General features: G+C 41.9%; 1 protein-coding gene across 1 annotated transcript in view; it reads left to right on the top strand.

Annotated features, from left to right (window-relative positions):
- The window catches only part of LOC113270235 (histone-arginine methyltransferase CARM1-like), a 248,725-nt gene that overhangs the window by 130,004 nt on the left and 102,284 nt on the right, over window positions 1-16,437 (top strand). Inside the window, exons 3-4 of the mRNA XM_048218303.2 lie at window positions 12,947-13,053; window positions 13,929-14,033. Of these exons, the coding sequence (XP_048074260.2) occupies window positions 12,947-13,053; window positions 13,929-14,033 (212 nt within the window). The remainder of the gene's footprint in view (window positions 1-12,946; window positions 13,054-13,928; window positions 14,034-16,437) is intronic.

Here is a 16,437-nt window from a genome sequence, read left to right on the forward strand (position 1 = left end):
TTTATACTGTGTATTCATAACAAATTATTATAGCTATAGTAATTTTTAATACTCTTATCCTTTAACACTTAAACTAGAATTAAGTTGTTAATATACCGCCATATTACAGAAACACAGTATTTCTGAATTAGTGTGTTGTATATTTTCATGTTTTCATGTACTAATTAGTGTCTTTTTAGTTCATCTTAAATCCTTCCAACATTTCTTATAAGGCAGGTCTAGTATTGGTGATGAGCTTCCTCGGCTTTTCTCTGTCTGGAACAGTATTTCTCTCTTTATTTCGGTGATTTTTTCTTTCAGCACCTTAAATATATCATTCCTCTCTCTCCTGGCTTGTAAGTTTGCTGCTGAGAGAGCCACTGATACTCTAATTGGGGCTCCCTTGCAAGTTACAAGCTTCTTTTTTCTTCCTGTTTTTAAAATTCCCTCTCTTTGATTTTTGGCAGTTTTATTATGATTTGGGGAGAGATTTTTTTTTCTTTTTTCTTTTTCTCTTTTTTTTTTTTTTTTTAAGAGAGAGAGAGAGAGTGTGTGTGTGTGTGTGTGTGTGTGTGTGTGCAGGTAGGAGGGAGAGGGAAAGAAAGAGAACCTTAAGCAGGTTCCACACCCAGCACAGTGCCTGATGCAGGGCTCAATTACATGACCCCAAGATCATGACCTGAGCCAAAATCAAGAGTCAGCTGCTTAATCAACTGAGCCATCTGGGCACCCCTGGGGAGGATTTTTTCAGGTTGAGTTTGTTTGGTCCCTTTGAACATCATAGGTACCAATCTCTCTTGAGATTTGGGAAATTATCACCATTTTTCCTTTAAAGAAGCTTTCTGCCCCCTTTTCCCTCTCTTTTCCTTTTGGGCCTTCAACAACGTGCAGATTGTTTCTTTTTATGGTATCCTATAGATCACATATGCTTTGTTCACTCTTTTTTTTTTTAAATAATCAAATATATAAATTTATGTAACTGTCCTCTAGTCTGTATATTCTCTTGTTCTCTTGTTTTCTTCTAACTCACAGATTCTTTCTTCTGCTTGATCCAGTTTGTTGTTGATATTCTCCATTACATTTTTTTTCACTCATTGTATTCTTTAGCTCCATTTCTATTTGATTCTTTTTTGATTTCCATCTCTTTGTAAAACTTCTCATTTTGTTCATGTATTATTTTCCTGATTTCATTGAATTGTCTTTCTGTGTTTTTTTATGGCTCACAAAGTTTCCTTGAAACAGCTATTTTGAATTATTTACTGGATAAATCACAGTCTTTATAATTGGTTACCAGAAGATTATTGTGATCTTTTGGTTATGTTACATTGCCTTGATTTTTCATGTTCCTTGAAATTTGCATAGCTGTCTTCACATTTCAAATAGTATCATCTCCTCCAGTCTTTATTAACTGGAAGAGAAATCCCTTCCATCAGCCCGGCTAAGGATTCCAAGACTGTCTCAGACCTGTGGATACACCTGCTTCATATTTCTTGCTCCCCCATGTGGCAGAGTTCTTAAGTCTTAATGCCGTCTCTCAATCTTGCAGTGTCCCAGACCAAATGCTGACAGTTTCCCTTTGTTTCCCCAAAGATGATGCTCAAGCTTAAGTTGGTGGTCTCTCCCTGGCCCACAATTTTAGGCTTTCTATACATGCTCACTAGCAGTCTTCCAAAGTTTGCTGTCACTGCCACCATCAGGAGATCACACAGAGAGCTGGCCATAGAGGGGAGGTGTGTGTGAGTGAGGTGTACAGAGCGCTGGGGATGCTTGTGGGCCAGCTGGGCAGATCTGTGGCCAAGGTGTCTCCAGCAGCTTGTTAGTGAGCTTTTTGATGGAGTCTACAACACAGTTAGTAGGATTCTTGTCCCTTAAATGCCCTCTGTGAGTCCTATCTGCTACTTTCCCAGGCTCTTCCCATCCCCAGTCATGCTTCTCTGATTCAGTACTCTGGATGGGGTGGAAAAGAAATGAGCATCTTTGGCAGCATTCCACACAGTTGGGGAAGCTGGGAACCTACATACTCTCCCTTCCCCCCGTGGTAGAAATCATGGGCAAGAAGATCTCTCTCTAAGCTGTGTTTCCTTGGAAGAGGGGTGATGTGGGTAAAATCAAACTTTCCCTCTTACCCTCTCCAATGTGTCCAAATTCATTGTTTTTCTCTAGCATATGCTGGCACTTATCCATTGAAAACCTGGATTTCCACAAAAGTGCTCTCTCATCCATGGGTAATTATCTAAGATAATATTTTCTGGGGGCTCTCAGACCATGGCTGAGAAGGGCTGGAACTAGTTCATGGCTCCCTGTGGGGTCCACAGCTGGAATCAAGATCTGTGTACCTAGCACCTGACACATGGCGGGGTGAGACTACTTGGTCTTTTTGTGTACAGTGCTGAATTCCACAGCTCCCACAATGACACTTTTGTCCATGGATGGATACCAAATTATTGTTGGGGGTTCAGGTGGGGGGGTAGGAATACGGGATGTCTTATTCAGCTGTGATGTTGATATCACTCTAAACTTGGTGTTCTTGTTGCTTTACTGTGATAAATTGTACATTGTCATTGATAGTCACCTGGTTTATAGGGATAGTGAGAGATCAGCTAGAGTATTTTAAATAAATTTTTGGTGTAATTTTGCCAACCTAGAATAATGCATGACTAGACTTCAATGAAACATCTCCAAAGAAGGAAATTCTGCATTTACACACATAGAACCCATTGCTGTCATGGTTTTGTGACACTTGGAATAAAAATCATTTCCTTGTCTAGATAGTCTGTCTGACTCTAGCTAACATCATTTCCCTTTTATTTATGTTACCTCAATGTAGTACATCTTAATTCTTTGTTCCTTTTCTCTTACAATGTAGAACATGCCTTTCAAGAATGTCCTGTGTTTTAGAATTTCCCACTTTCTATAATGCAGATGCTGGTATTAGAATAAACACTGGCCTCACTAATTTGACTCTGAGAAAACTGTGTCTGTATCTCTCCTTCATCTGTATGGTGGAGATCATAATACCTCTTGGCAGCGGGGATTGAATTAAATAACACCATAAATGTGAAAATATCAAATGGAGCAGTGCATAAATATGTGCTTGCTTTTTAACCATGGCTGAGACTGGTAGCAGGAAGTATCTCTCTTCTCCACTCCTGATTGCTCTTTTGTGTTTCTCTCCCCTCCTGCTCTTTCCCCCAGCCTCCTCCTCTTCACTTTGGTTCCTGGGCAGATGCTACTGTGAAGACAGTGCAGCTCCCATCTGCTTTCAGCATATGGGACCAACACTGTTGCTTCCAAAGTCCTTGTATTTGCTGTTCAGAGCAGGGGGGGTTATTGTGTGGAAAGTGAGGCAGAAAGTTGCAGATTGGTTTCACCAGTCTGTTAAATCTTCATATAGTGATGATGGAATCAATAGATCAATCTTTCTCTCCATCATCCATCCATGCATCCATATCCCAATTTCTTCCACTGCAAAATTGTGTTTCTACACACGTTTATGTAAGAACATAAAAATACAAAAATTTCAAGATCAGGGAAAATATAGAAATCACAGAAGACTGAGGCCAAGAGGAGATGAAAACACCAATCTGCATATTAGGGGACCCACAACTACTGCTGACCCATGATTTTGGCTGAGCATCCTGGCACCCAAGCAATAGAGGAAACATTATCAATTTACAAGATTCCCAGTGTCCTTAAGGGGCAGAGCAGTGGCAGGTGGGCAGACTGTGTTAAACAAAGCTCCTTTTGGCATTTAGATCCAGAGAAAAATTTTCAGGTGGGTCTCTAATCATATGTGGAATGTCCTTCATACAAGAGTATCAGGGGTTCTAAACTCAGCACTCATTCTAGAGCTGGTGTGCAGTTAAAGCTTCAGGTAAGCTACACATGAAAAAAAATTTGCTGGTTATAGCCATGAACACGTTGACTGATAACCAATATCCCTGGATTTAACCCTCCTTGGGTGCATATTATACACCATTCCATATGAGAAAAGTGAAGATGAATGTCATCCAGGGAGCATTCATTCAACTATTGCTAAACCCATTGGTTGCTTATCACAGAATTAGATGGTTGGATTAGTTTGTTAGGGGATGACGATAATACAGTGCATGCTGTGGGCATCCTTTCTGAGTGAAATTGCTCTTGAACTGTAGATGTCACACTCCTAAGTCCCCTAGATCATCTCTAACTATAGGGAAATCCTGGGAGAGGTGGATGATGTAATAAAAATTCACCTTCATAGCTGAAATCACACTGACGGGAGTCAGCAGCACCATATCCCTGTGAAAGTGGGTTGTTTGGGGAATGATCGTGACCCATGACTAGAGCTTATCAAAGAGCTCTACACTTAGACTTTGAATCTGCTCTCATGAGTATCTGCCCAGAATAGCCAAATAAAGTCATTGCCAAGAAGGTCAACAACTTCTACCGTAAGCTCAAAATGAAACTAACAATTGGTTGAAAAGATAGTATGATAAAGTATGTTGACTATCATTTTTTATAGCTTTTATGATTTCACGGTGCTTAAAAATAGAAGGGGAGTGGTTGATATTTTAAGTTGCAGACTTGTTGTCCATTTAGTTTTGTAGGAGATCCCGGGGGATATGGGAGCGCATACTCAAATGCCAACAGGGCCCAGGAGGGTCGTGGACGTATAAGAGGTGGGCTGGCTGCAGACAAGAGAATGGTGGGAGCAGCGGTCAACTGGAGATCCTGTGTGCCTTCAAAGGGTGGCAGCAGCTTCTTCCCTTATGCTGATCGTGGCCACAGAGAAATTCAGACCCAGGGATATCCTGCTGTACAATTTTAGCCAGAAACTCACATTTCCTGTGAAATTTTTCTGATTTCTAAGATACATGATAGCCAAATTTAAAAATGCCTGAGGGCTGGATTTAGCCTGTGCTCAGTCATTTTGCACCCAGTGGACCAGCTATAAAAATGTGAAAGAGAAAACAGAGCAGCAGAGATTGAGCTAAGAAGGCACGTGCATATCCAAGCTTTCAGCCAATTACAGATTCGTGTCATTGAGAAAACGACAGTAGGTGCATTTTGCTTTCAAAAAAAAAAAAAAAAAAAAGGCAAGATGAATTTCTTGTAAGGTAGCACAACTATGTCATATTATTATTAAATCCATGTTTGGGTAGAAAGAGAGCTAGATTTTCAAAGTTGTATTGCAAAACCAAACGATGCTCTTTGTCATCTGAACTGGTCTTTTTATGTGACTCGAAGTCTCAAGTCGGCCAGGTAAAAAGTAACTTCTTTCCTTTGTCTTGTAACGGGCAGATGTTCTCAACCAAGTTCAGGGGGTTCTGTCTCATTCATTTACAGATAATACATAAAGAGAAGCCAGAGAGATTTTTTTTTTTTTTTTTTGGTCTACCTATTATGTTAAGTTTTCACTTGGCTAAGTGACATACCCCGAACGTGAGGTTCTCAAAGTGCAAGCTTCTGTTTCAGTTCTTTAAATGTTCCGTTGGGTTATATTAATGCTTCCCCAGAGTTAGTTGTTAGGGGAATGTAGGGAATATGGCATCAGCAACTACAAAAAATGCTGATTTAAGTTGCTAAACGTCATTTAAACAACTGTAAATCTAATCAAATTGGAAATATACCTTTATGCCCCTTGTCTGGTGTCCACCTGCCTTGCTTTGCTTGCTGGGAGGCATGCACAGGCCATGGGACCCAACTGAATCATGGCTCCTGCTGCCATATAAAAAATCAGCCCCTCTGTGAATATATGCTAAATGCTCCAGAAAGTGCGTTCTGGCCTCCATGAACCTTTTGTCCCTCTACACATCCGCTGACCTGGAAATGAAAGAGAGAAAAGTATGGTGCAGTTTTTAAGAAAACGCTTAAAATGACTACAATGTGAGAATGTATAAAATTGTTAGTAAAACCCAAAGCTAAACCAAACCCAAAGCAAGAAAACTCTTAGTAAACTTGGGTAACTGGCAATGAATCAGGAGACAAAACACAACATTGTTGGAAAGTTGGGGGGAATTTCTGTTCTAGGTAAGGTTACCTAAAAATCAGTTCAAAAAGCGAAGTTACTGTTAGGGAACTGTCTAGTAGCCTTTAAAGCCAAGGAACAGAGTGTCCCCGGGGCCATAGTGGGGACTTAGGTATTCCCTGAATGGACTCCCCATCTGCATCTTTTTGTGTCATCATCTCTGTCAGCTGCCTCTTCCTCTTGAATTTGACCCAGCATGGCCACCTGCCTTGAGACCAGAGCATCTTCTAGCTGCAATGACTCAATAATTTATTATTCAAATCAGGACTCTCTTTTTTTCCCCCCAGTTCATCCTTTTAAAAATTATATTTATTTATTTATTTCATCATGATTAACATACTCTAATCCCCATCACCCATTTCACCCATGCCCCCTCCCACTGCCCTTCTGTAACCATGAATTACCAGAACTCTTTTGAGTGTGAAAGGGAATGGGACTGATAATTTCTCTGGGACTAGCGAACAAGGATGTAGGATCGCCCCCTGCCTTTAGAGCCCCAGAGTCCAGCCACTTTATACTGGTATCTTTGAGTCTCTTGGTTCAGGCTGTGTGACCCTTTGTTCAGCGGCTCATTCTTAACTAAGGTGGGTTATGGGATCCAATGCTCATTCTCTGCTGGGTAGGATATGGGATCCAGGAGTATGAACAGAGCATCAGGAGCTAAGAGCAGGGCCAGATCATCTTAGGAAGGGTGGACAGGAAAAGGAAGCTGGTGGCTGTGGCAGGGACAGGGACACAACGTGCTCTAGGACCAGAAGTGTTGGCTTGGTTGCTCTGTAGTGATCTCTCGCAACAGCACCTTGGGCTGGGAGCACAGCCTGTGTTGAGGCTAGCCCAAGCTCAAAGATTTCAGAAGCCAAACAGCTGAATGTCTGTTTTCCATGCCTTACCTCCCTCCAGTTGCCTCCTGAAGCACACAGATTTTCTCACTTCTCCTTGCCCCGTTTCCCCAGAGTCTGTAATATTTCTACTTCTCTCTTAGCAGTGGTCAGCTGTGGTTTGGCCTCTCTCCTCTCCTGTCTTCCGCTTACAGAAGCCCAATTTTTCTTTGGGTTTAGATAGGGATGACTTAAGTCTGGTCAATTGGCATGGACCCCTGGCCGGAACAATTGATTCAAAAATCAGTCTTTAATTTAACAAGGTTCAGTGGAACTCAGTCTGAGGCTTTTGTTGGAACATTTTGGAAAGACAGGATTTGCTGAGCTGGTAGCAGTGTGGTTGTGGAGATGCTGGTGGTCATCTTGTTCTGCAAGGGATCATCTCGTCCTCCTGAGCATGAGGCCAGAACAGAGAAATACGGAGTAAGAAAGAGAGAAAGAGACAGAGAGAGAAAGAGAGAGACAGAGAATTAAGAAGTAGAGGAAGAGCTAGAGAGAGAGGATGTGTCTTAAAAATATCATTTGAGCGTCCAGGCACAGCCATTCTTGAAAATAGAGTTTTAATCCTTGATTTTCCAGTTTTGTGAGACATAATGTTTCTATTTCAGTTAAACTTAGTTGAATTTCCACCACTTGCCAACAAAAGAGTTTTCACTAAATGTCCTTGCTTTAGAATCTTTTTCCTGCTCGGGCTCAGTCAGTTATCCCTCCGTCCAGTGCTGACCCCTGTTCCTTCTGCTTACTGGAGACCACACAGTTCTTAGATCGTGGGCTTTCCCTGTTATGGGTGGAGTGTCAGGGCAAGAGGATTGGGATCCCACGGGGACGAAGGACGTGGCTCGACATACAAACAAAGGAACAAACTTCTCCACAACCTACCTTCTTCACAAATGTTGAAGCTCCCACTTCACTGATGTTTAGGTCAATGCTGATCATCTCAGTGTTTAATTCGTGTTTAAGATACGCATGAAGATTGCCTCTGAAATTTGACGAAATGTGTGACCCAATTGTTTTTGCGTAAGACTCTTAACATTTAGAGATGTGACAGGTACACAAAATACTCCCCAGGAGCCCTCCCCAGTGCTTGTACCAGTGTTTTGGTAGGACAAAATAGTGTTACGTAAGTGTTATATGGATTATGAATTATAGGTTTGGTTGCAAATTGCAAGGCTTTGAAAGAAGAGCAAAGCCAAATAATACATTCAGTTTCTCAGAGTGCATAAGTCCTTTTGTTTTTAGAGAGGTTAACTTGGCAGTTGCTTTCACAGAATGCTGACAAGTTTGTTTTGTTTTGTCCCCCCCAAAAGGAGACAGAAACACTATAAGGGAGAAATTAGCTTGAAGTTTGGTGAAGTTGTCCATTTTTCTAGTTTTCTCATGTACCCAATAGAAAAATCCAGTGTCATAATAATGCTCTGTTGCCCACTCACACAGTCTACTTTATATCTAAGTCCTTTTGCTACTCGACTAAGAAAACCTTGTATGAGACGTAAAAACAGCCATCCTTACGTTGGATTTTCCTCAGCAGCAGAGTCCTCTGTACTCAGAGAGAAGACCAGCATTGCAGCTCTTGGCAGCATCCTCCTGCTGCTCGAACGATGCCCTGAAAACGCAGCTCTGCTTCTCCAGCTCCAACCAGATAGAAGGACTCCATGCAGTGTGTCCTAAGTGATTTGAGGCCACTTCCATCCTGATGGGGAAGCACCCAGACCGTAAAGCTAGGGGAAAGACAATTAAATGAGGGCAAGTGGTCAGCATTGCTGTCTTCTCCTGGCTACAGGAAAATAAATTGCTTCCTTAGGTGCCCAGTAAAATGAGCTCAATTTGGTAAACTTGAGCTGATAGGCTAGAGCAAATTAAAATAGGCTGGATATAAATTCGTCAAGATAGCCAAAAGAAGTTCTGCAACCATGTTTAGAGTTTGACATATTATTATTGTTTTTTTTTTTAATCCACACCATGATTATCATATTGTCAGTTGTGTGTTTTCTGGTGTAATTTTGGGACATGTGGCCTGGACAGCTGATGCAGTCAGGCAGGTAGTACCCTTTCCTGCAAAGAAAGATGCTAGTATCTTGGTAAATAAACTGTATGGAAAGCACTCCAGACAGTATCACTTATAAATAGCAGCTATTTAAGAGAAGCGAGCAAACAAAAACAGATCCCTTCAATCTGGTCCTTTTTGAAGTCACAACAGTAAGGAAGTGGTGTGTCTCCATAGTCTGTTGATCCACGAGTATAACTGCATGCTGCTAAAATGGAAAAGAAAGGGCTTATTAAGAAGAAACTGAAATCAAGCTTGAGAATCAAAGGAAAGAAATCAGAATCATAGCGGTAGCGTGGTTAATACCTGTATAATAGAGAAAATTACATTTTTGTGTTTGTGGTGAAAAATGACAAAACATGGCGGTTGAAGCCAGCGTGGCTACAATGCCTGTTCCCCCAGGACAGCCTCTTCCCAAACAGCGTGGACAAGTGTGTCCTTTGAAAGGAGTTCCCATTTTACCCGTAAGTCATGCTGTGTCAGAGGCACTTGGCTTGCATTAGTCCTTGAGGGCACGTCCCCATCCTTCTATGCTTTGCCCTCAGCTTCAGACTTTGGGGATGCACCCAGCGGAGACCTCTTTCTTCCACAGCAGTGGTTCTGACCCCTGTCCTCCCGTATTTTCTACCCTGAGCGGCCAAAGGAGCCAGTATGCAAACGGGAAGGTCTGTTTAGACTCAGTTCATGTTCTAAACAGCAGGCCTTTCTTTGGGAGCCAAGGATGGCACCTTTCAAACAAGTGGTGTCTGCAGATGGAAAGGCTTTTCCATCCATCCATCCATCCATCCATCCAAAAAAAAAAAAAAAAAAGTACTTTTTGCCAAAATGTTCTCCAAAGGCAAAATTACCTGCTGGATTTAAATATTCCTTCACTCCTTTCATCAAAATCTCTCCCCCTAGTTTGGAGAGCCAAGGAAGAGAAGGTGGCCTATTCACACTGTATCTCGTCTTGGATTCACCACTGCACATTGCCGTAGATGGAGTGTTTGTGTCTCCCCCAAAGCTCATATTTTGAAACCTAATCCTTTAGGTGGTTGCATTTGAAGGTAGGGCCTTTGGGGTGTGATTATAAAAGAGACCTCTGAGAGGTCCCTTGCCACTTCCGGCAGGTGAGGACATAGCTGGAAGCTAGCAGTCCACAGGTCAGAAAAGGGTTCTCACCTGAACCTGACCTTGCTGGCACCTTGAGCTTGGACTTCCAGCCTCCAGACCTGTGAAGAATGGATTTCTGTTGTTTATGAATCACCCAGTCTATGGTCCTTTGTTAGAGCAGCCTGAATGGATTAAGACAGTGTCCTCCAGAGTCCTTTCTTCTGGAGACTGAGGGGAGTGAGAAATCAACAATTAAATTTCTTTTCCTTTTGAAAGTGCGTTTCTTAAAAAATCTCTATTGAAACACAGACATATCCTTTATTTGCACATATTTATTTAACCATTAAAATAAAGGCAAGGGTGGCTTGTAAAGAGAACATTCTCCTGGGAGCCATTGTGACAGAAATCACCATAGGTGGGAGTTCATTGATGCTGATTCGTGGACTTCCCTGAATGCTCCTTATTTCCTAAATCCCATAAATACATCTTAAACTTGTCCAACAACAGATGGAGTTGTGGCTATAGTGTCTGTACTGGAATAATACTAGGTTTTTTTAATAGCAAAAATGGTAGAGCTAATATATCCAGTTAGTGTTTATTTTGAAGGGCTGTTTATGTATTTCAGGGATATTGGTGTAACCTAAAACTTTGTTGGAACTTCTCTTTTACATTTTCCTTTGGAGACAGTTGGAGAGGGACGCAAGACTGTCCATGTTACTTGATAGTAATAATCTTGTTTGTTAACTAAAATACTTTTCAACTTGTCACACATCCTATTTACTAAATTAGGCACCCATGATATTTCACTGTATAAAAGCTCAGATGTCTCCCAAAGTATGGAGACTTGCAACTGTTGAGAATATTCAAAAGACTATTTGTACAAATAAATTTACTGTACGCCTTGAAAGCCCAAACAGCTTAGATGCCCAGGACTCAACTCACAGATGGGTGACACAGACCACTGCTGTGATCTCTGAGAGCTCAGAGGGAATTGGAGAGGTGCCAATAGACTAGAGCTGAGTCAATATTATCTAATATCTTCTGGGCTGTTTTAGTATGTCTGAGAAATTTTCTTTCCATTGTCTCAGCAAATTTCAATTATGCAGTACGTTGTTAGCAGCTATAGTCACCACGTTGTACATTAGATGCTCGGACCTCCGGCCCCTACTTCTGAACGTTTATATCCCTTTACCAGCCTCTCCCTCTTCTTTTCTGCTCCCCACTCTAGGCAGCCACTTTTCTACTCTCTCTTTCTATGAGTTTGACTTTGTAAAAGAAGATTCCACATATACGTGATAACATAGTCTATTTGTCTTCCTCTGTCTTATTGAATTTAATGCCATCAAGTTCTATCCATGTTGTCCCAAATGGCAGAATTTCCTTCTGTCTCATGGCTGAATAATATTTCATTGGGGGAAGTAGATAGATATGATATAATATATATAACAAAATATATATCACCTCTTTATCCATTCATCTGTTGACACTAGGCTATTTCCATGTCTTAGCTATTGTGAATAATGTCGCAGTGAACATGGGAGTGCAAACATCTTTTTGAGATAATGATTTCATTTCCTTTGGATATATACCCAGAAGTGAGACTGCTGGATCATATGGTAGTTCTACTGTAATTTTTTGAGGAACATCCATACTCTTTTCCACAGGGGCTGCACCAATTTACATCCCTACCAACAGTGCACAAGTGGTCCTTTTTCTACCTCTGCTCACCCACACTTGCTGTTTCTTGCCTTTTTGATTCTAGCCCTTCTGATAGGTGTGAGGTGACACCTCATTGTGGTTTTGATTTGCGTTTCCCTGATGATGAGTGATATGAAGCATCTTTTCATGTGTCTGTTGGCCATCTATGTTTTTCGGAAAATGTCTACTCAGTCTCTTTGCCTATTTTTTAAATCAGGTTGATTATTGTTGTTGTTGTTGTTTTCTGCTATTGAGTTGTGTGAGTTCTTTATGTATTTTGGATATTAGCCCCTTATAAGATGCATTTTCTACCATTCAGTAGTTGTCTTTTTATTTTGTTGATGGTTTCCTTTGCTGTGCAGAAGCTTTCTAGTTTGATGTATTCCCAATTATGTATTTTTCCTGTTGTTGCCTTTGCCTTTGGTGTGAAATTCAAATAATCATTGTCAATACCAATGTTGAGGTATTTATTCCTGTTTTCTTTTTTTTTTCTTTTAAGATTTTATTTATTTGAGAGAGAGAGCACACGAGCAGGGGGGAGGGGCAGAGGCACAGGGAGAAGCAGGCTCCCCGCTGAGCAGGGAGCCCAATCCAGGACTTGATCCCAGGTCCCTGGGATCATGACCTGAGCCAAAGGCAGCCGCTTAACAGACTGAACCACCCAGGCACCCCTCCCTGTTTTCTTCTAGAAGCTCTCGCCTGTGTATTTCTTTTCCTCAAATAATAGAAAACATTTCTTTGTATTCCATCTCTTTAGTTATTTTACTTTTTCTCTCTATGCCTGGAGAATACTGAATGTGAAAAAAAACCCTGTTGTGACATTAGAATAAGATTTTATATATATGTATACATATGTATATCTATTCATTATGTGTATATTTTGTATTCACGTGTATTTTTTTTTCCTTATCATCAACAATCACCTTCCCCAGAGCACATACTGAGAATAAGCCTGTTAGCTTTGTGAGCACAGGACCGGAGAATTCCCTGAGCCCAGTCTCTTTGTGTCCCATTATGCTGTGTCTCATGACACTGGTGAATGCAAATATGGCTGACAAGCATAACGAAGGCTGTCACATCTCAGAGTGGTGCCTGTTTCCACCTTGCCATTCCTTGTCATGTGTGTGTCCAGGGATGACCTTGCCCTTTGAATCTTCTAATAGTTTCTTAGAATTGTGTAGAAGTGCAGTGGTCAGTTCTGTGGTTCACTCAGTGTAGAAACGGGTCTGCCTTTTATCCTTGCAGATCTCAGCTCATTTTCAAATACCTTGAAAAGATGCCGGAATGAGAAAAAGGAATCCTCGGTGTTCAGCCAGCGGACAGAAGAGGCATCTGCGGTGCAGTACTTCCAGGTCAGGAAAGATCCCCCAGGCAGGAAGGAGTTGTTTCCAGGTGACACACACCTAGGAACACACCTGTGGACACACCTGGGCAGGCTGGTGGGCCGAGAGGCGGCAATGGGCCTGGCGCTGCAGCTTCCCACGGTGCGGTCCCCGGAGCAGCAGCAGCAGCAGCCCTTGGGTTGGAACCCTCACTGCATGACTTCTCAGGTTATCAGGACTTGGGCAAGTTGCTGTATCTCACTGAGCCTCAGTTTTGTCATGTGGGGAATGAAATTCATCTGATTTTGTAATGATTTAATTTGATTAGAAGATATACATGAATCATTTAACTTGGTGCCTGTAACAGCAAACTCTACCAAAGGGGGCCGTCACAGTAATATTTGTGACTCGGTGTACATGGATTTGTACGTACCACGTCACCCAGCTGGCTTGCCTGACCAGGATTACCATCAGCACCACCTTCTGCCCTACTCCTGCCCTCACTCAGCATTTCTGTCCAAGTCCTGTTTTTCTCTCCTGGCTCGGGAGACTCATTAGGGGTGTCCCTTTTGGCCCTGGCCTCTTTCTCTCTCACCCCTGTTACTCTTGATCTGTGTATTCTTGTAGCCTCTGCTTTGGGAAGGGACCCTGGGCACCTATCTGGCCAGTATCTATTGGCCTGAATCTATTGCATGGAGCAGCCTTCAGAAGTCTGGGGTCAACTTACAGTTCTGGACCTTATAAATAGGGTGAAAGTGGACAGGTCACTGCATCTTTCAGAGCCTCGGCTGGCCTATGCGTTATGCTCAGCCTACCTTGACCAAGGTGGCTGTAAGAACCAGATGCTCATGAAGGTGATGCCTTGTGGGTTGTTGACTCTCCCTATCCTTCTCTTTTCCTTACAGTTCTATGGCTGCATTTCCCAGCAGCAGAACATGATGCAGGATTTTGTGAGGACAGCCACTTACCACAGAGCCATCCTCCAGAACCACACTGACTTTAGAGACAAGGTAATGCTGGCAGCATGTTATTAATCTCAAACCATTTTACAAAGCCTTGTCAAAAACTAGAAACCAGACTAAGCTTTAGTAGAATTACCATACGACCCAGCAATTCCACTCCTGATTATATACGCCAAAGAACTGAAAGCAGGTATTCAAACAACTGTTTGTACATGAATGTTTATAGCAGCACTATTCACAATAGCCAGAAAGTGGAAAGAACCCAAAATGCCCATCGACTGATGAATGGAAAAGCAAAATGTGGTCTGTCCATACAATGGAATATTGTGGGTGTCATTCATATTTATCTAATCCATAAAAAAATGCAGTGCTGGTACATGCTTCAACATGGATGAACCCCAAAAATGTGCCAAGTAAAAGAAGTTACAAACGCTCATGCGTGTGATTCCACTTACCCGAAACATTCAGAATAGGCAAGTCCGTAGAAAGAAAACAGATTCGTGGTGGCCAGGCGCAGAGGGAGGGGGAAGTGGGGAGTGGTGCTTCATGGGTGCAGGGTTTCCTTTTGGGGTGATAGAAATGTCTTGAAACTTGATACAGATAACAGTCGTGTAACCTGGTGAGTGTGCCAGACGACACTGAATTTTACAAGGTAAAGTGAGTAATGGTTAATTTCACGTTACGTGAATTTTGCCTCAATGGAGAAATTAAGCTTTGAGTGCCAGGAACGCAAGAGCCTGAATGCACTAGGTCTTGGAGCACTGATTGGGTTAGGACCTCTGGTGCTACGTAATGAATAGCTCTTACTGAGTCTCCTCGCTTCAGTATTTTTCATAGACTCCGCAAGTGCCTGCACTGATTTCCTTCACAAAATGGATCTGAATGACGAATGACTGCTAACAGATTAGCCAAATGTTGCCCATTATTCTCCCACTTGTTAAATAGCCAGTGTTCGAAATACCATGTGGCTTCTCTCAGAGATGTGAGGACTGGTCAGTAGAATTGGCAGTCCTGGGATTTAGTTTTATGTTTTCTCCCTAACTAGCTGTGTGATCTTAGGCAAAACACTAAACCTCTCTGAGTCTCACAGTCTCTTCTACTGCCATAACAATTGTAGACCATGGCCTCTGATATTTGTAGCACTAATTCCCTTGGAAGGGTATATTGTAATATTGAAATAATGATCCTAATGACTCATGGCTCAGCTTTTCTTTCATCAAGAGGTAGTCTAATTTTTTTTACCTTTATCTCTGTGCTGTTCTTCTGATATGCTTTCACCAAAATACTATGACAGAGGTTGATACTGTATGGATTTCAGAGCCGAGGGCTTAAGGGGCCTTGTGGCTCCGGGCCTCACCCTCTTGGAACCCTGAGATTACCATACCATGAAGAAGTCCAGTCTAGCCTACTAGAGGTTGAAAGGTCACATAAAAGAGCACTGAGACACACCAGTCAAAGGTCAGCACCAACTGCCACTCCTATGTGTGGGGCCGTCTTGGACGGCCAGTCCAGCCACCCCTCCAGCTGAATGCAGAAACATGAATATATGTAGGGAAGACCAGCAGAAAAGCTGCCTAGCCCTCCCATGGAAGTGAGAGAAATTCTAAATTGTTTCCAGTTTAAGCCACTAAATTTTGATGTGGCTTGTTATGCCTCAGTAGTTAGTTAAAAAAGAAAATGCATGAAAAAGTAGTGATAAGTGGTCACACACCTAGAAGTTGATTTGTCGCTGGCTTTCTTTTCTTTGTCATTTCCGGTCCGCTCTTGAGCTCATCAGAGGTGGTGGTTTTTTGTTGTTGTTGTTTTTTGTTTGTTTGTTTTTTGTTTTGGTTTTGTTTTTGTTTTGCTTTTTTGGTTATTCTGTTTTCCAATTTCCAAATTTCCACCTGGCTCTTGTGTATGTCATCTGTTGGCTTGCCTGGGACTCTCTCTTTTACCCATTGGTTTCAGAAGTGTTCATGACTGCTGGTTGGAGCTTTTTTTAAATCATAGATTTTGTCAGATAATTCTAACATCTGTGTTAGTGCTGTGTTAGCTTTAGTTGATTGTCCTTTCCGAGGAAATTGAAATTTTCCTGATTCTTCATATGGCAAGGAATTTTGGATTGCATTCTGTACATTTTGAATATTATGTTCTGAGATTCTAGGTCTTGTTTAAAGCCTAGGGAAAATGTTGATATTTTTGTTGTAGTTTTCATTCAACTTGGATAGGTTCTGGCTACAAGTTCCACTTCCCTCAGTGGCCTTCTGAGAGCTCTGGTTCTCATGTCAGCTCAGTTTTTCAAAGCCTTCGGCAGTGCTGTTTGGGTCTGCATGTGTGTGTCCCCCAGTGGTCAGTCTGGCACCTGGGCAGGGTTTTCAAAGGACTGATACGCAAATTAAGATCCGATACATACATGTACAGATTGACTGTGAGCCCAGGAATTTATTTTAAAAAAAGAAAACTTTATGGA

This window comes from Ursus arctos, unplaced genomic scaffold, assembly GCF_023065955.2.
Source record: "Ursus arctos isolate Adak ecotype North America unplaced genomic scaffold, UrsArc2.0 scaffold_33, whole genome shotgun sequence".
Classification (NCBI taxonomy): domain Eukaryota; kingdom Metazoa; phylum Chordata; class Mammalia; order Carnivora; family Ursidae; genus Ursus; species Ursus arctos.